The 19,717-nt window shown below is 39.5% G+C and overlaps 1 protein-coding gene across 1 annotated transcript in view; it reads right to left on the bottom strand.

Moving 5' to 3' along the window:
* alg3 (ALG3 alpha-1,3- mannosyltransferase) overlaps nt 1–19,717 on the bottom strand; it is a 35,213-nt gene that overhangs the window by 10,575 nt on the left and 4,921 nt on the right. The window contains exons 4-7 of the mRNA XM_060834679.1: nt 15,199–15,359; nt 13,341–13,461; nt 2,640–2,845; nt 1,102–1,177 (exon numbers count right to left, since the gene is read on the bottom strand). Of these exons, the coding sequence (XP_060690662.1) occupies nt 1,102–1,177; nt 2,640–2,845; nt 13,341–13,461; nt 15,199–15,359 (564 nt within the window). The remainder of the gene's footprint in view (nt 1–1,101; nt 1,178–2,639; nt 2,846–13,340; nt 13,462–15,198; nt 15,360–19,717) is intronic.

The following is a 19,717-nucleotide window of genomic DNA, read 5'->3' as shown; positions in this document are numbered from 1 at the left end:
AGAATTCAAGGAGCACTGTATGTTGAAGAACCAAAATCATTTTAACTCATTTTAATATTTTGGAGCAGCTTACACCATTTTACAGTACTTTTGCAACTAATGAACCAGCAAAACCTAAGTTCATTTTGATTAGTAGTACAAGAGTTCAAGAAATATAGCACCTTTTCAAATATCTTTATTTAGGAATTAAAAGTTAGTTAGTAACTAACACATGTCCATATTCCACCCATCTTTCCTACGCCTAGCATTTTTATTTCTTGCGCTAATTAGACAAAACACACAAAGAATTTGCAACTTTTACCATTTATCTGGCACAGTTATGTTCTTTGCATCCTGCTCAAACTGACTCGAATTTAGTTAAAATATCAAAATAACTGATTAACGTGATTTCCAAACCAAGGTTAACATGATTTCCAACTGTGGGGCAGCACAGTGGCTTAGTGGTTGGCACTACTGCCTCACAGTGCCAGGGACCTGGGTTCAATTCCACCCTTGGGTGACTGTCTAGGTGGAATTTGCACATTCTCCCCTTGTCTGCTTGGGTTTCCTCTGGGTACTCCAGTTTCCTCCCAAAGTCCAATGATGTGCAGATCAAGTGGATTGGCCATGTTAAATTGCCTGTAATGTGCAGGGATATGTAGGTGGAGTGGGGTGGGGTGGGGGCTGCCTTTTGGAGGGTCAGTGTGACTTGATGGGCTGAACGGCCTGCTTCCACACTAAGATTTCTATGATTCTATTAGAACATCCTAGAAACAATAATGTATTCCTGGAGACAATAAAAGTATGTGTTCACTATCAGAAAGGCCCATGCACTGAATGCCAGTTTTAGGAATGCAAAAGAAAACAATGTAGTTGCAGAAGCCATTTGTACATATACAGTAATAAATCGACTTGACAGGGAGATGATGATCTTATACAGAACGTAGAATTCATGGAATAATTTAAAAACCATTCATTTGGAGCTTTGGTATGAGAACTTACAATATTCCTGTCCATGAGTGTGTCTTACTACCTCAGCTCTGCTGCACCTGAGTTTTTGATATGGCCTACCATTTACTCTCACAAATATACAAATGACGCAATGAATTTTGGAAGGATATGATCCGCTGTCACAGCTTGGTGCTGGGTTTTTCTCGCTTCTGGGGACTTCAGAAGTGAAAATATTTGTTCTTCAGACCTGGGGCACGTAAACCAAGAACAAAAATTAGTATAACTGCAAGCAGTTCAGTAGCAATAAAATAAGGATTGTGGTAAACTGAAATGAATAATGTTTTCTGTGGGCTATTGGAAGTTTCTCACTGTTGTTCTAAACTATAGAACATGCTCAATGTGGACAGAATTGCAATATCCAACCTTTCCAGCCTGTTTCATAATCAAGTGGTGCTCCACATTTGAATTCTTGCCATTGGTGGAAAATAAACTATTGCTGGATTGAGGAAATTTTAAAAGATATCAAAGTTATAGGCTCTACTAACAGTGTAACTTAATCACACAGCACCTAATCCCAATAACACTGCTCTTCTTCAGTTATTTCTTCCTATAATGTGCAATCCTTAGATATAATTTCATATCCCAGTCCAGAATACACCTGCTCACACAACCTATTTCTACCAGAGTATTTTTCCAGAGGTGAAAATGTTTCATAACATATCAACTCATCTGTGGTGCGACTATAGACAGAGACCAATTTTGGAGCAAAGACCAAGTCTCAAAGTCTAAGTTGTAAGTTTTCAAAAATGTGTATCTCACACTGTTACAGTGAGAGAAAGAAAAAGGAAAAACAGAGGAAAAGTAACAGAATAAATAGAAAATAAATAGAATATAAATAGAAAATAGGAACATTAAAGTAGAAAAATAAGAAATAACGTTGTTAAAGTGCAGGTAGAAAGACACAAAAGAGATGCCAGTGACAAAGTGAGAGAATGAAATTGAAGACACTGACATCTAAAGACAGACAAGACAAAAATGAGGTTTCTCCATCTGCCAGAAAGGGCATCACATGCACATAAGTACATAAACACTGAAATCTTACAAAAGGCATTTTCCACAAATGACACCGACAGCTCCCATAAAATTAAAAATTAATTTCTAAAAAAAGGTTAAAACAATTTGGAAATTGTTTAAATTTAGTAATATATTTACCGATAGATATTCAACCTGGTTCAATAGTTTGTGGATTAACAACATGACAAATCTGATTCTATACCCACAAAAGTGGTAAAATTGCCACAATTGCTACCACTCGCAATGTAACAATTTCAGCGATTAGCTGTGGTTTTGTCAGTGTGAGAATGTCAAACAATTAAAAACATGGACAAAGGGGAGAAACTTTCTTCAATGATTGCATTCAGATGCTTAGCTAAAGTAAAATAAAAGGCACACAATCATTTGGACAGAACAGAGGTGTTTTATGTTGTTTCTGGTTGTGCTATATCTATTATTTGGAAGTCTGGTGATAATGCTGCATATTATCGACTAGAAACTTTTCTCAATTTGACAAACACATGGATGGCACACAAACAAGTTATCATTAAACAACCATGTCAAATCGTTTCCATTCTGTGACATACACACTACACCTGAACTGCAAGCAGAGGCTGAAGGCATTTCTAGCAACACACTGATCTAGGTAAACCTACTTGTTCCATCTGTAGACAGCAAAGAGAATCAAGATGCTCAAGTGTGCCACCAACAGTGTAAGGTGGAAATAACGATTCAGGAATATCTCTTCGGGCAGGAATCGCCAATTCACAGTCCACTTAAATAGAAACTGGCGGCCAAGGTCAAACGCTCTTGCCACATACCCAACTGGATTCTTCATCAGGAAAGGCAAACCCAAAATTACCTAAATAATGCATGAAGGAGAAAAAGTATATTTTAGTCTAATATCCACTAAAGCATTACAACAAATTAAACAGTACAGGAGGCCGCCATCTGACCTATTATGTCTGCATTGGCTTTTTCAAATGACTTTTCAATTAGTCCAACTCCTGTTTTTTTTCCTTATAAACCTGCAGTACTTCAGTTACGTGCATTTCTGTTCTGTGTTTTCACCAGAGTTGATCATGTTTTGCCTGATCAAGAAATACTGTGAACTTTTGTGCATACCCAATTTGTATAAACGCTTGGTTCCTTTTATACAACCACAGAGTGGTGTTAACATAAATAAAGGCGAAGTTCCATTAGCAGTTCGCATGGAAACGTAAGAATTACTATGTGCTTGAAGGAATATTGCTGAGTGTATAAAAATATTCCTTAAGTGCACAATTTTATGCTACACAAACTGAATATTAAGTGGAAGAAATATTGAATGTGTATGATAGGGTTGCACAAGCTGAAACTAACATCTGGCATACAAACCTAAAATCTCCTAGAAACTTTTCTCAACTTGAGAAACACATGGATGGCACAAAACACAAGTTACCATTAAACAAACATGTCTAATCATTTCCATTCTGTTTAGGAACAGAAAACATTAACATAAAACAAATGCAAACTTCAAGCCCCACTTGCAACAGATATGCTCCATAACACATCTAAACAGGATGATTAAAATTGTATCATGGAATTTTTGTAGTTTGCTGAGAAAAACTAACTAGGAGCAGGGGCATATAAGCCATTGGCATCTTGAATTTGCTGTCATTCTACAAGATTATGGATTGTCGAATTGTGACCTTAGCTCTATTTTGTAACAGTAGTTTGCTGACACTGAAATCGCATGATAACTTGGTAACATGCAGGCCCACAGTTGGCAACGGTTCTACATCATTGTGGCACGCACAAAACAGGCACAATGCTGAAACGAAGTTTGGCAGCAGAAAATACCTCAGGGAAGTGGAGACTGTACAGGGAAAATTAGAATAGCGATTGGGGATGGTGCGTCAAAAGGCTTCTACAGTTTTCTCGGATTGTTTCTGACTGGTGCAGACTCAATGGGACAAAAGGCCTTTTTCTGTGCTGTAGGCCTTTATGACACAAATAGGATCACTCACATCAATACAGGGCAATAGAACATCAACATAGCCACTTCCCTAATCGGGGGAGCAACATCTCCAAGGAGCGCAATATAGAGATCTTAAACCTCTCTGTTTCAGAATTGGCAAAACTGAATTTTCTAGTAGCTCCACCCAGTGTGAGGATCCAGCATCACCAACATAAATACAGAGCTGTAAATCTACATATTTATTGTTAATCATATGCAACGTACACTAGTGAAACATGGATTAGAACAGGCAAAGTTGTTACACAGGTCAGGTACATTCACTAGCATTGCCAGTGTAAATTCCTGATTATAATACTGCTCATGTCCAAATGAAACATCATCTGCTAAACTGAGCAAACTGCCTTTGGCATAGAACTATATAGATGTAATGGTTGGTATGGAATGAAGGAGGTAAGAAGTCATAAAATACTTGAAGACAAACTGACCGTGTTCCCATTAACCATTAATGGGAAGAAGCAGTTGCACATGAAAATTATACGGTAGCTTATGTGGTCATATGGCCTTCAGGATCAAAAAAGAAAGTCAATGAGAATGACTAATCCAACTGGATTAGTTCACTGATATAGGAAAAAAGTTAAATACTCAAAACCCAATTCCTAAGAAATTTCCTGTTGGTTTGCATTGTACAATGGGCATGACTTTATTCAATAGTAAGCTACTTTATGTTATTGTACAGATGGCTGCAGCCATCTGTTTTTACACAGCAGTGTCTCACGTGCCACATTGTTTACATTCTCGGTCTCTAATATTCTGCAAAAACCTGGCAATGTAGAAATGCAATCAGTCGTTCACTGCAGATAAAACAGCAAGCTTCATCTCCATTTGGGTATTTACAAATGCATCCAAATATTAAAGTAGCTTTGCAGCAGTCAGGAAGTAGTGCAAAAGTATATTTCTCCAAACTTGAGACACAATGAAATAGCTCAAATGAAAAGTGCTAATCCCCAGTGGAAGAAAACTTCATATTCAAGCAGTTTCATTATTCCCATAAAAACTAAATCACACTAACATCTGTCCATTTTTTTTCCTCTAGATAAAGGATTTACGTAACAATGAATTGTTTGCTCTCAAAAGATCAGCTAGACATAAAGTCATTGCTCAACAATGATCGAAAAGTTTATTTAGCAGCTTATAAATATTGAGATAGAGAATTGTCCATAGTTGGTGCAGAATATTTTTCGGTCAAGGATTCCTCTCCACAATATTTTAAGAGGGTCCTTAACTATGATCTATTTCTTGCACTTCTGCCCTCATCCCTTCCCCTACCACCCATAAACACGATGAAGCTCCGCGTTTCTGTGCTTTCCATCGCACTAGCCTCTACACTCAAAAGATCCTCAACCATTCCTGCCACCTCAAACATGATTCCACCATGAATATACTATTCCTTTCCCTTTCCTGTCAGCATTTTGAAGGGACTGCTCTCTCAATGGCACCCTGGCCCACTGCTCTATCACCAGCAACATGTCATGACACCTTCCCAAGCAACTGCAGCTAAAACACTTGTACTTAAAGTGGCTTGCTCCTCTCTGTTCAAGACCAATACTCCTGCCGAGTGAAACAGAAATTTACTTCTACTTCTTTCAATCTAGTCCTCGCTTTCATTGCTCACATTATGGTAGACTCTAAAACAGGGATACCAAACTTCTGATAGCTTGTCATTTCAACAGAGCATCTTGCTCATATATATTTTTCTGTCCTCGACCTGCTACAATGGTCCAGTAAAGCCCATATCAACTTGAAGAAATGCACTTCATTTTCTGCTTGGGCACTTTACAGCCTTCTGGGCTCAACACAGACTTAACAGCTTCATGCCAAGAACTACAGTCAATTTTGATATTCACCATTCTCCCGCCTTATCTGCCTTGTTTTAACACTTATACTTTTCAGTCAGGGTCAACCTGCATACTGCTATTAACACCAACTCTGGATGTATGCTTTCTTTATTCCCCTATCCCATTACCATTCTTTTTGCCTTTTGTTATCTGGCACCTTTGCCCTCTAACCTTTCCCTGACCTTTCTTTCTGTTCCACTTACTTTTCCAAGTATTGTCAACAGCATTAGACTCATCACATTTCCACTCTTTAGTTCTGAAGCCATATTGGACTTGAAATATTCACTCTTTTGTTTCTCTGTAGACGTTGCCAGTCCTGTCAAAGTTTATCTAGCACATGAGTTTTTATTTCAGATATCCAGCACCTGCAGTATTTTTTTTTTGTCTTACCATCCAAGCACGTTTCAATGTTATTGCCATACATATAATTATACAAGATGAGTGACAGATCAGATGATAAAATACACAAAATGGCAGAGGACTAACAAATTAATCAATTAGCATATGAAAGGAAGCTCACTCAAAATTTGAAAATGGATAACAGGAGTTTCTACAGGCATTTAAAATTAAAAAATAGTAAAGTAAGTGTTGGTCGTCTGATGAGAGAGAATGGGAGTTAGTAGTAGATTATAAAGGACATGGCAGATTAAATATACAAATATTTGCTTGTACCTTGTAATCAAGGGGCTAATGGGATACTACACTTTTACTACACTATTACGAGAGGAACTGAACATAAAAATAAGGACATTACTCTTCAGTTATACAGGGCACTGGTGGGATCACATATTGCACAGTTTTAGTTTTCTTACTTAAGAAAGGATGTATAGGCATTGAAGGAGGTTTACTAGATTGATACCTGGAATTAACAGGTTGCCTTATGAGGATAGGTTGAACAAGCTGGGATTGTTTCTACTGGAGTTTGTAAGAGGGAGGGGTGATTAAAGGATATAAAGGTCCTGAGTGATCTTGACAATATGGATGAGGTATGATGTTTCCTCAGGAGAAGCATGATTTTAAAATTAAGGCTTATCCTGTCAGGACAGAAATGAGGAGAAATTTGTCCTCCCAAGGATTTTAGATTAGATTACATACAGTGTGGAAACAGGCCCTTCAGCCCTACAAGTCCACACCGACCTGCTGAAGCGCAACCCACCCATACATTTACCCCTTACCTAACACTACGGGCAATTTAGCATGGCCAATTCACCTGACCTGCACATCTTTGGACTGTGGGAGGAAACCGGAGCACCCTAAGGAAACCTACGCAGACACGGGGAGAACGTGCAAAGTCCACAGAGTCAGTCGCCTGAGATGGGAATTGAACCCGGGTTCACAGTGCTAACCACTGTGCCACTCTGCCAGAAGTCTGCTTCAGAAGGCATGGAGATGGAAGTCACTGAATATTTTTAATTCTGAGGCAAATATATTCTCTTGAAGCAAGGGAGCCAAAAAGTTAAAATCGAGAATAAATCAGAATGCGGAATTAGAACTCAAACTGATCAGCCATGCGCCAAGCGAATGTTGCTGCAGGTTCAATGGACTGAATGGTTTGTTTCTGCTCCGAATATGTATGGCTGTATTTTGTTATGAATATATATTACTGGGATTATAATAAACTTGATTTAACATCTTAAATTAATAATCCATTGAAATTCTATATGGTATAGGACAGTTCCCACATTCATACAGCCTCACAAAAGCAAAAAGTTAGAAGACTGTACACCCTTTTTTGATTTAGTTTGAGTTTACAGCTTCAGACCAGCTGAAGAGAATTGCCTATCACGAGGTCCCAAACAATGAAATAGCGTTTTGAGAGAAACAGAGGATACTACTACAGTAGTTAATAGTATATAGGCAATGTAGTAGTAGCTAAGCAGTTCAAGACAGTGTGTCCAAGTTTCTGGTCTCTACTGTTTGCCGACTAAGGACTAAAGCTTGATCAGCTTTGACCAATAACTAACTCATTGGCTCACAGCCAAATGTGTTTTCTTTATGGTCATTTGATCCAAGAGAACATGCATGGCAATGAAAATTTGGAAAACTGTCTGTAAATCCAATATTCTAGCCACGTAGATATATGGTGAGATTTGTTTTTGAGGTAACTTTCAACAATTTTCAATTAATTTTATAAAGTCAGGCTAATGCAAGCTGTGAACAAATTGAATAAAGACATGTTTCATACATTTACTGCTTTACTGTGATTGCTTTTACTGAATCATTTATTGTTACATGTATTCAAAATACAGTGAAAAATGTGTACCGTCGCCATTCACATTGTTCTCTTTTCTTTATTATTTTATTCTAAAATTAATGAGAGCCCAACTTTTCCTTCTCCACTGCTACAACCCTGCTCTGGGCTTCCCAGCGCAAACCATGCCCCCACCAGAGCCATGCTTCAGGCTTTCTAGCCCACACCATGCCACCACCAGGGGCCCACTCCACGTGGAAGCAAGTGTCCCACTCCACATTTCACAGGCTGACCAACCAACTCTAACCACACTGCCTCTGAAGACATTGCTGCTGCTCTGGAGCTCACTGATGCCACCTTCTCCACTGAAGAGCTCTCTTCCTCAGGTAAGTTTGAGAAAAAAAAAGAGGTGAAAGAAAAAGAAAAAAAGCAGACAAAGAGGACAAGCCCGGTTGCTGCCTACTCTGCCATCTTGGCATTTTCTTGACATTTAACATGCTATGTGTAAATCAGGTTACATAAGCGACTCCTTAATTTTCCCCTTGAATTGGTATTCTTGTGAATGGTGTGATGCATGCAACTCAAAAGACTTTGAAAATGTGTCTTTATTCTCTTATATATGCTGTTAAATTTAGCTTTGTGATGATGAGTCATTGAATGTTGTAAAAATTCATCATGTTCACTATTGTCTTTTAGTCAAGGATATTTACAATTCTATTTCGAAGCATGTCCTAGACTATTGCTGAATGGCACTAATAAAGTATACATCGTTGACAGTTTTTGAAGACTGATGAGTTTGGTTAATCAAGTGATTTTCAGAAAACACAAGATTAATTATATTTTAAAAAAACTAGGAGACATCCACAAAACTTCATTGTGCTCTTACTTGATGTAATAAAATATTCACACAAATTAAACAATTACTCAAAGCATTCATGTACAGGTGGTCTCTGGCTGCACTATCAAATAACAGGTGCTATTTAAATAATGAAATGATACAGAGAAATCAGTCTTATATGGATCCAATAGTTCCATCCCTTGTAAGCTCAAACATAATGTAATAAGAGCACAGAAACAAAGATTTTCAACTTGCCATCGCAGCAAAAACAAAAGGAAAATGCATTGGGCAATTTAAACAGAAATAACAACTGGACAGTTGCTCTTACAAACACCTGTCCTGCAACATCGGTTCTCTGCTCAAGTGGAAAGCTGTCAATCCATCTCAGAGTATGAGGCTAATGCAGACATTTGAAAAGGGTAGAAAATACAGACATTTTGATTTGACAGCTTGGTAATTTAGCAGAAGCATTGCACTTAATCTCATTTAACCCCTGCAATATATAGTTCCAGTCTTGAATAATGCAGATTGAGATATTTATTCACAGAAAACCAGCTTCCATGTGAATATGGCTAAAAACAAAATCAATGATGGGGGCTCTGTTTATTTGCAGTTTCTTTCAAGTGAGGTTTGCATTAGTCACTGGCAAGATATTCCACAAAATTACTGATTAGAAGTGATGCATAAAATGAATATGCATGGTGACAATAAAACTACCATTAGGAATACGATGCAGAACACGCAGACACAATATGAAAAAGTATAGAAATAAATGGGTTTGATTTAATAAGAGGGGAGGTAATAGCCTATTATCACTAGGCTATCAATCCAGAAACTCAGCTAATGTTCGAAAGATAAGGGTTCGAATCCTGCCACAGCAAATGGGGAATAAAAGTATCTGAAATTAAGAATTTACTGATGACCATGAAACTATTATTAATTGCTGGAAAATCCTATCTGGTTCATCAATGTCCTTCAGGAAGGAAATCTGCCATCCTCACCTGGTCTGGCCTACATGTGACATCAGACCCACAGCCCTCTGAAATGACCCAGCAAGCCACTTCCTGATGAAGGGCTCTGGCCCGAAACGTCGAATTTCCTGTTCCTTGGATGCTGCCTAACCTGCTGTGCTTTAACCAGCAACACATTTTCAGCAGCAAGCCACTCAGATATACCTATCGCTACAAAGTGTCAACAAAGATGAAACCTGGTGGACCACCTGGCACCAACCTAGGAACTGATAAAGACAAATGGTAAGAACACATGCTGACCCTAAAGAAGTCCTCCTACAACATCTGGGGGCTAATGTCAAAATTGGGAGAGCGTCTCACAGTCAAGACCAGTAACTGATTTACAATTTACAATATCTCTTAGGCAGGATTCTGAGAGTATGATTACCATCCTAGGTACATCATGTCCCACCGGCAGGATAGGCTCAGCAGTGTTGGATACATTCTGGGGAAGGGTTGGCCTGGAAGCCTCAACATTAACACCAGATTCATTAAAGTCTCATTGCAACAGCTTAAACATCCTGCTGATTATCACATACTCTGTCCCTCAGCTGATGAATCAGCACTCCTCCATTTTGAACAACACATGGAGGATGGCAATAGTGCAAAATTATTGTCGGCAGGGGATTTCAATGTCTACCACTAGGAGTAGTTTGGCAGCAGCACTACTCTCCTGGAACATGACTGGATCCCAATAGCTGCTGGACTCAGCCTGGAGCAGGTGATGAGGGAACCAAGGACAGAAAAACATAATTGACCTAATCCTTACCAATCTGCCAGGTGCAAATGCACCTGACAATATTGTTAGTAGTGACCAGTCCTTGTGGAAGCAAAGTCCCACCTTCAGAACACCATCGTGTTGTACTACATGGTGCTAAATGGACAAACCTCAAACAGATTTAAGAACTCAAGACTGGGCTTTGGGCCATCAACAATAGCAGAACTGAAATCCAAAACAATCACATAGTCTGGCATATCTCTCACTTAAGTATTACAATTAAATCAGAAGATTAACCTGGCAAGAGGACATACCAGGATCAGCATACCAGGAGGTTGCCATCATCCAGAACAAGCAGTTCACTTGATTGGCACAACATCCACATCCCTCTACCACCGACACTCACCAATAGCAGTGTATTACCTTCAATAACGAACTGCAGAAATTCACCAAAAGATCCTCAGATAGCACCTTCCAAACCCATAACCACTTCCATCTCGAAGAACAAGGGCAGCAGATACATGAGAACACTTGAAATAACTGCAAAGATGCTGATATTCCGCCACCAAGTCACTCTTTATTTACTTGCACACCGTACACTGGTTATGGCTAGCCAGCTCAGAGTTTCAGAATCCAGTGTATACATTTTTAATTTTTAAAAAGTTTTGAAAATTTGTGTTTTTAGTAACAGACTGCAGTCAGCCAACCCGGAGTTCGTTCTCAACTGAGGAGATTGTAATATCCTGGTTTTTCTTTGCGGTGTAGGCGTAGGAATATAGTGAAGACACAGAGTGTAGAAAACTTTATGCGCATTTTATCACCATGAAAAACAAATACTGGAGTGGCCAGTGAGGATCAGCGCTCTGTTCCTTCAATCAATGATTGCATGATTGAAAAAGAAGGTGAGGGCAGGGGTTATATCAAAATAGAGTTGGTGGGGAAACAAAGCATCCCAAGCCCCACAGTGCTCACCATTCCCTGACCGTCCTCTGTTTATACATTTTTTTTCAACCAAGTCACCCTTTGTTTACTTGTGCACAATACACTGGCTGTCACCAGCCAGCTGAGAGTCAGTCTCCCGAACTGAGGAGATTCTAAATCCCCTGGCTATAATTGTTTCCGCTCGCCTTCACTCCACACACACACACACAAAATACTACCATACAGCGGTAGTACTCAAATTCCTCAGCACCCATGTTCATGTGTGCTTGCAGGTGCAAGATACAAAGAAAAAACATAAAGTGAAAATAACTTTAATTAACATTCCACCACCAGAAAAGACACCAATGCAGCCAATGAACCAGTGAGAAGTGAAGCCCAGAGTAAGCAATGCTTATGTGAAAAAGGTGAAGGGGAAGGGATGGGTTATATCAAAATAGAGTTAATGGGGGAAACAAAGTACTTCACACCCCGCGGTGCCAACCTCTCCCTGAAGATTCCCTATTTACATTGGTCAGTCATGGCTTTCCCGATTGGTCAAGCTTAACAACCCCAATCAAGGATCTCAGTCAACAAGTTCTAGCTAGCTCCAATCCCTACAACTACCAACTGCAACTCCCTCCACACCTCCGCCAGTCCCCCCTCAAAAAAAAAGCCACTCACCATCCTGACTTGGAAATATAATTATCATTTCTTCGCTGATGCTCAGTCAAAGTCCTGAGGTTCCCTCCCTAATGGCATTGAATAAATCTACTACATGATGACTGCTGCAGTTCAAGACGGCAGCTCACTACCACCTTCTCAAGAGATGGCAATAAATGCTGGACAGCCAGCAACACCCATATCCTACTAACAAATGAATTAAAAAAACGGGACGTATGAAAAAGGACGGGTTACTTAATGCAAATTAAGATTACCTCAGAATTCACTCAGTCGAAAGTCATATTCAAACTATGTAGCTTTCTAGTCAGAGAACAATGCGCAGTTGTTGTGAATAACACTCAAAACAGATATTTAGAATCCAAAGACAATCAGGTGTCAGCAAATATCCCCAGCACAAGGGGAGAATAATGAAGAGACACCGTTGAAAAGCCTTTCTAGGTGAACGTGTAACTTCTAGGTAAGATATATACAATTATAAAATTTCAAAAATAAATCAAGAAAAATCACTGTAAACTGATCAGTTATTATAGAACATTTTTCACAGATTTGAAACAGCAAACGACAAAGATTTGTATGTACAATGAATGGACAGTACCAATGCTGTATATTCACATCTCACAGGTGTCAGGCAATTATCATCTTCCCAACAGTCAACAGCATTACTATCATTGAATTCCCACCAGCAATATCGTGGAGGGTTGCCACTGACTAGGCATTTAAGTGGACTAGCCACATAAATGCTGTGGCGACAAGACCAGGTGAATGACTGTGAATTCTGTTGGAGACAATCAATCATCGCCAAGGATCCCCACCATTTGCAAGAGCCCCTCCAGGCCACATACCATTCTGACTTGGGTATATATCACAGTTCTTGCCAGCAATACTAACATCAAGTCAATAAATGGAAAAAAAAAATCTATAATCATGTAACATGAGCTCGGTGGATGCTGAGCTTGGTGGAAAGGTGTTAAGTATTCTGACAGGATGAACTAAAACAGGCTGTGTGACTTTCCTCAAATATTTATCTGGTGATCTACAGAAACCACATTAACTTGTATATTTGATAATTTATACTCAAATGCACTTTTACATTGTACAGTTATTCTAATTCAGAGAGAACTACGGATCTTAGTTTTAGCATACCTGCAACACAGCACAGATGCCAAGCTTTGGGATGGCCTTTAACATTCCAAACTCAGAGATGAGAAGAAATAGCAGTCCTGGAGCGAAGAGCAAAATGTTCATCTTTACCGAAACAGCTAAACTGCCCAGGGAACAAACAGGATAGGATTTATATTTTTGGTGCAGTAGAATGCTAACTAAAACCTGTGTAAAATAAAAAATATATGTCAACAAAGACTAATTTTTACCCTCACTACATAAATGGAGTTGATTGACTGTCTGCTACAGAATCCATCTGATTTCTATCACTTGGGTTTACTTACTGACAGTGGAAAACAAACAAGCTTTCTTTCTGTGCAGTGTAACAATGAGTTGTTTTTCTTTTTCCTTTTCAGTCATTTCCTGGTCTGGCCTATGTGATTCCAAATCTACAGACTCTTAGTTGCCTTTTGTAATGTCTAGCAAGCCACTCAGTTCAAAGGTAGTTACAGATGGGCAGCCCTTGCCAATGATGCTCACACTCCATGGAAGAATTAAAACAAAAGCTTTAGTTTAATGTAATGCAGAGCAATGCAATAATGAGGTCACCCTAAATTTCAACAGCTGCCTTCCTAGCGTATTAATATGTTGCTTGTATTTATTTTTTTGCATATTTTCTTATAATGGCTGAATGAAATTACAGTTGGTTTTGTGCTCTAGATAACTACTGCACGTAGATTCTAATTCTCCAAGTCTAAACAACTGTCAAATAAGATATTTTTGACAGTTATGCTTAATTTTGATTAATTCTGCTTCCAGAATAAGACACTTCATCATAGTGTCAGTAAACCTTTATGAATAGGAATGTCAGGGCAATGTTGCAACACAAACTGCACAACCTAATTGCTAGTCACAGCGCTCTTTAATAAAACAAAGAACTGAGGATACTGGAAATCTGAAACAAAAACAAAATTGCTAGAGAAACCCTGCAAGTCTAGCAACATCTGTATAGAGAAAGCAGAGCCAACGTTTTGAGGCCAGTGACCTGTCTTCAGAACCAAAGATGCTGCCAGGCCTGAGTTTCTCCAGCAATTTCTAGTTTTGTGGCTGGTCTTCTCCCTGTTAGTTTTGAGTGTGGAATCTCACTTATGTGTTTACTGTTGCCCGGGAAGCAAGTTTGCTGGCTGAGCTGGAAGCATTTTCAGACATTTCGTCACCATACTAGGTGACAAAGGGACACCAGTTCGATTGGGATAATACATCCATCCTGGGACAGGCTAAACAAAGACATGCACAGGAATTCCGAGAGTCCTGGCATTCAAACCAGAACTCCAGTAACAAACACATTGCTTTTCAACAATTTTATGGGACTTTGCTTTGTATATATTGAGGCCTGGAAAATAAACAGAAGACAGCCAAAGACATCTAGCTGAAGTTATTTGAACAAGGCAAAGAGAAATAGAGCTTTGCACGTTGCAGAATGATAGACTTCTAGAAAGCTATTAAATTTAGTTCAAGTGGTAGGTGATTTGAACTGGATAGATGCGGGAGGATTGAGGGCATCATTCCAAGCCCTAAAGTTAAAAGTAAACAAGAGGAGCCTTTTTGTTTTCACAGAAAGTTGTGAATGGTTGGAACACCTTGCAGTATGTGCAGGATGTTTGCTTTTGTGAATATATCTAGATGATTGTCTCTGGAATGTTCAGGAATTTTTCTTCTTCCAAATTGGCCTCATAAATTTTCAACGTGTGACTGCGAAGCATGGAAAGAAAAATAATGTGCTTGGCAGAGTGAAAAAAAACTTGTCTGATAATCCGGTCTTTCTTCATAAGCCTCTATGTTTTCACTACTATTACACTAGAACACAAATGACAAAGGTCTTGCTTCTTCCAGTACTTGCCTAAAGAAACAGCAGCCTAGTGACCAGTGATTGCTCAAAAAGAGGTTCACAGCTACATAGAGGATCATCATGGCAACAGGGTCGTTAAAAAGTCGAAGGATGAAGATGGAGTGGATCCGATAGGAGGCACAGCACATGAAGAAAAATACAAATGGTGGAACCTGAAAAAGAAGTGATAGATTAGAAATTGTGGATTTCAATAAATCATGAAGAATAATGTTATCCATTACACATAAAATATTTTATGGCACTCCATTATAATAGATTCACCCAATGGAATTCAAACTGTGTCATGTCCCATCACCCCCAACAATGGGAGGATAAGCTTCAATAAACAATGGAAACATATCATCAAAATTGATCCATAACATGCCATTTACTATTGACTAAATGAGAAAAGAGGTAACCTATGGATATTCTTTATCAATATCATTGTTGGTGTACAGCACAACCCAGGAATGGCTTATTCTTTCACTCCATCCCTCCAACCTCACAAATTGTAAGTCAATGGCTCAGAAGTATGTGCATGGCCATATCAATACTGTTCTGACTTAGCTGAATCTGGTGTGGGGAACACGAAATGGCTGCAACAATTGTGTATTACACCAAGATCTTTCAATTTTGGTTGCTAATACAGCCACCACATACATCTCCAACACCTCTAACCCACTTGAATAAGGCTCCATACCCACAGCTCACTGGGCACGGAGGTCCAAAAAACTCTGAACACTCTCACGAACATGGTTGAGTTTTTTTGAAGAGGTGACAAAGACTGTTGAACGCAGAACAGTAGATGTTGTCTATATGGACTTCAGCAAGGCGTTCGAACAAGTGTCCCACATCATAGACTGGTTAGCAAGGTGAGATCACATGGAATTCAGGGGAAGCTAGCCAATTGGATACAAAATTGGCATGAAGGTAGGAGACAGAGGGGGTGGTAGAGGTTTGTTTTTCAGATTGGAGGCCTGTGACCAGTCGTGTGCCGCAAAGATTAGTGCTGGGTTCACTGTTTCTCATCACTTACGTAAATGATTTGATTGTTAACATAAGAGGAGCGGTTTGTAAGTCTACAGGTGATACCAAAATTGTTGGTGTGGTGAACAGTGAAGAAGGTTATCTCAGAGTACAAAGGGACCTTGATCAAATGGGCTAAAGGGCCGAGGGATAGCAGATGAAGTTTAATTTAGATATATGTAGGATATTGAATTTTGGCAGGGCAAACCCCAGGGCAGGACTTATACAATTAATGGTCAGCCCCTGGGGAATGTTGCCGAACAAAGAGACCCAACAGTTCAGGTGCATAGTCCCTTGAAAGTGGAGTCGCAGCTAGACAGGGTTGTGAGGAAGGTGCCTGGCTTGCTTGTCTTCATTGGTTAGAACACTGAATATAGGGAGTTGGGATGTCATGTTGCAGCTGTACAGGACATGTTTAGAATACTGCACTCAATTCTGATCTCTGTTATTGGAAAGATGTTGTTAAACCAGAAAGGGCTCAGAAAAAGGTTTAAAGAATATTACTGAATTGGAGGGTTTGAGCGATATGGAGAGGCTGATTAGGCTGGAGCTTATTTATCTGGAGCATTTGAGGCTGAGGAGTGACCTCAGAGGTTTATAAAGTCATGAGGGGCATAGATATGGCAATTACCTAAGGTCTTTTTCCCAGGAGAGGGGAGTCCAAAACTAGAGGGCATAGGGTTAAGGTGAGAAGGGAAAGCTTTTTCACATTGGTAGGTGTATTGAACGCATTGCATGAGGTGGTGGTGGAGACAGGTACATTTAAAATATTTAAAGCAATCTGGATGGGTACATGAATAGCAGGAATGGAGAGGGATAACAACCAAATACTGGCAAATGGGACTAGATCAGTTTCAGATATTTGGTCAGTGCAGACAAGTTGGATCGAAGGGTCTGTATAACTCTGCAACTCAAGAAATTCCTCCTCATCTCAGTCTTAAAATTGACACCCTTTTATTCTGAGACTATGCACTCTGATCCTAGAATTTCTCATAAGGGGAAATATCCTCCCAGCATTTGCCCTGCCAAGCCCCTTAAGAATTCTGTACATTTCAATGAGGTCACCTCTCAGTTTTCTAAATTCCAGTGAGTTAGAAGTCCAACCTGTTCAGCCTTTGCACATAAGACGAGCCCTCCTTACCAGAGATTATTCTGGTGAACCTTCTCTGAACTACCTCCAATTAAATGATATCCTTCCTTAAATAGGGGCCGAAAACTACTCACAGATATGGTCTCACCAGCACCTTGAACAGCTGCAGTAAGATTTCTTACTCATATATCAATCCCCTTGAAATAAGGACAGACATTCTATTAGCCATCTTGAATACCTGCTCCTCCCACGTGCTAGCATTCTGCATTTCATACACAAGTACCCCTAAGTCGCTTTGTGTTGCAGCTTTCTGTAGTTCTTCTCCATTTAAATAATGTCCTTTTGTTCTCCCCAGTTGATTTGCTAACCTTTTGCCCACTTACTTAACCTAGCAATATCTCTGGGTAAACTGTTTGTATTCTCTCACAACTATTTTTGTGTCAGCTGATTAGGCTACAGCACTTCCATTTCCTTTCTCCAAGATATTAATATACATGTTGTAAACAGATGCAGTCCTAGCATTGATCCCTGCAGAACTTCACTGATTAGATTGCCAGCCTGAAAAAGAACCTCAGACTCGTACTTGCTGTTTCCTGCCCATTAGCCGATTCTCTATCTAATTCCACGACCATGCGCTCTTATGTTATAAATTAATCTTTTGTGAGGTGCCTGATTGAATATGTTCTGAAAGTTCAAATACAACACATCTATTGGTTTCCCTTTATCCACTCTAGCATAGACTTCCTTGAAAAACTCTAATAAGTTTGCCAGACACAATTTCCCTTTCATGAAGCCATACTGACTCTGCTTGATTAGGATGCTTTTCAAATAGGCTGCTAGTACTTCCTTAATAAACGATTCCAACATTTTTACAACATTGCTTGTTATGCAAATCAAATAATGCATGGATGGATGCAATGCAAGTCAAGATTAAGCATAATCTCCACAACTGGAGAGTTTGCAAATGCACAATGAAAAGAATCAGCGAGCTAAGAGATGGCTAAGTACATATTCTACGTCACCTCAAAAAAGTTGAGACTGTGAGTAGCAAAAATAATCTATAAACAGTTGACAAAGTGTAACCATTACATCCTGGAACTCAAAAGGTCAACATATATGCCACTGAATGAGATACTGTGCTTTGAAGGTACAAACATATTTATGTACCACTTTTAATGCAATGAAATTCCCCAAAGTGCTTCATTGGAGCAATATAAAACAACATAGGCCACAAAGCCACGAAAGATAATATGAGGTCAGATGGTCATGTATGTAGCTTTGAGGAAAAGTGAATGGGGGAGATGGAGTAGTGTAGGGAGGAAATTGACTATGAAGCTTATCTTGGTATCAAATGAGATATCCATGGTGTGATCTGACTGGCCTGATCAAGACTGCTACAGGAAAAAAACGGTGAGATTTTGAAATGGGGACCAAAAACAATGGCTCGAATTTCCCTATATTTAATTGGAAGAAATTTCTGCTCATCCCATACTGAATAAGGGTAATAAGTCCAATAATTTAGTAACACTCGAGATGTGGTTGTAAAATTGAACTGGGTGCCATCAGCACGGGGAAACTTAAAGCTGTGCCTTCAGATGTGAGAGTGGAAATAGAAGCCATTGCAACCGATTCTTTGGTACAGCTAGATTGATAAAAATTAAATTAACTAGGAGTTGTGGCACCCAGGCAGAGCATAGTTGAGGCACCCAGGCAGAGCATAGTTGAGGGGCATTGGAACAGCATGGTGTAATTAACTGTTTCAAAGGCTACAGCACGTCGAGAAGGAGGAGGGGGGAATATTTATCTTTGTCACGGTCACATAGGCTGGCATTTATGAGCTGTTTAGGTGTACACAATCCTCAAAGTAAAACATTTCTCTTCATCTCAGACCTAAATGACATTCCATAAAACAACTTAATCTACTTTTTCAACATTTCCAGTTATTACTATTTACAGACTAGATTAGATATGAATTACTTCTGAACAAATTTTTCTGACACACCTGCAGAGCAAGCGGGACTTTAACTTGGACCACCTGGTTGAGAGGCACAATCAGTGTCCAACAAGCCCCAAGGTAAGACAATACAGAGGGCTGAGTGGCAAGTAGGTGAAGAAGCACCAAGTGGCAGGCAGTTGGGCCTTAGGGTAGGTCAGGGGTGGAGTTGGAACATCATGGGATTGAGAGAGTTGAGTCAAGGGAGTGTGGGGTAGGTTGGGGTGTGGGAGTAGGTTCCAAGGATATTTGATACGGTGTTAGCGGGTCAGGCAGTGAAGTGATAAGCATTATAGTTAGCCAGGTGTCACAGCAGGATTTAATTCCTCTAAAACTTCCTTGTTAAGTATTAAATTAAACAAGTTGGAACCCTCTGAACTCCCCAACTCTAATGCACAGTAGTGGACTTTCTTAATCATGCA

Source organism: Hemiscyllium ocellatum, chromosome 13 (assembly GCF_020745735.1).
Source record: "Hemiscyllium ocellatum isolate sHemOce1 chromosome 13, sHemOce1.pat.X.cur, whole genome shotgun sequence".
Lineage (NCBI taxonomy): Eukaryota > Metazoa > Chordata > Chondrichthyes > Orectolobiformes > Hemiscylliidae > Hemiscyllium > Hemiscyllium ocellatum.
Note: the sequence above shows the minus strand (reverse complement) of the source record. Positions and strands in the feature narration are given on the sequence as shown.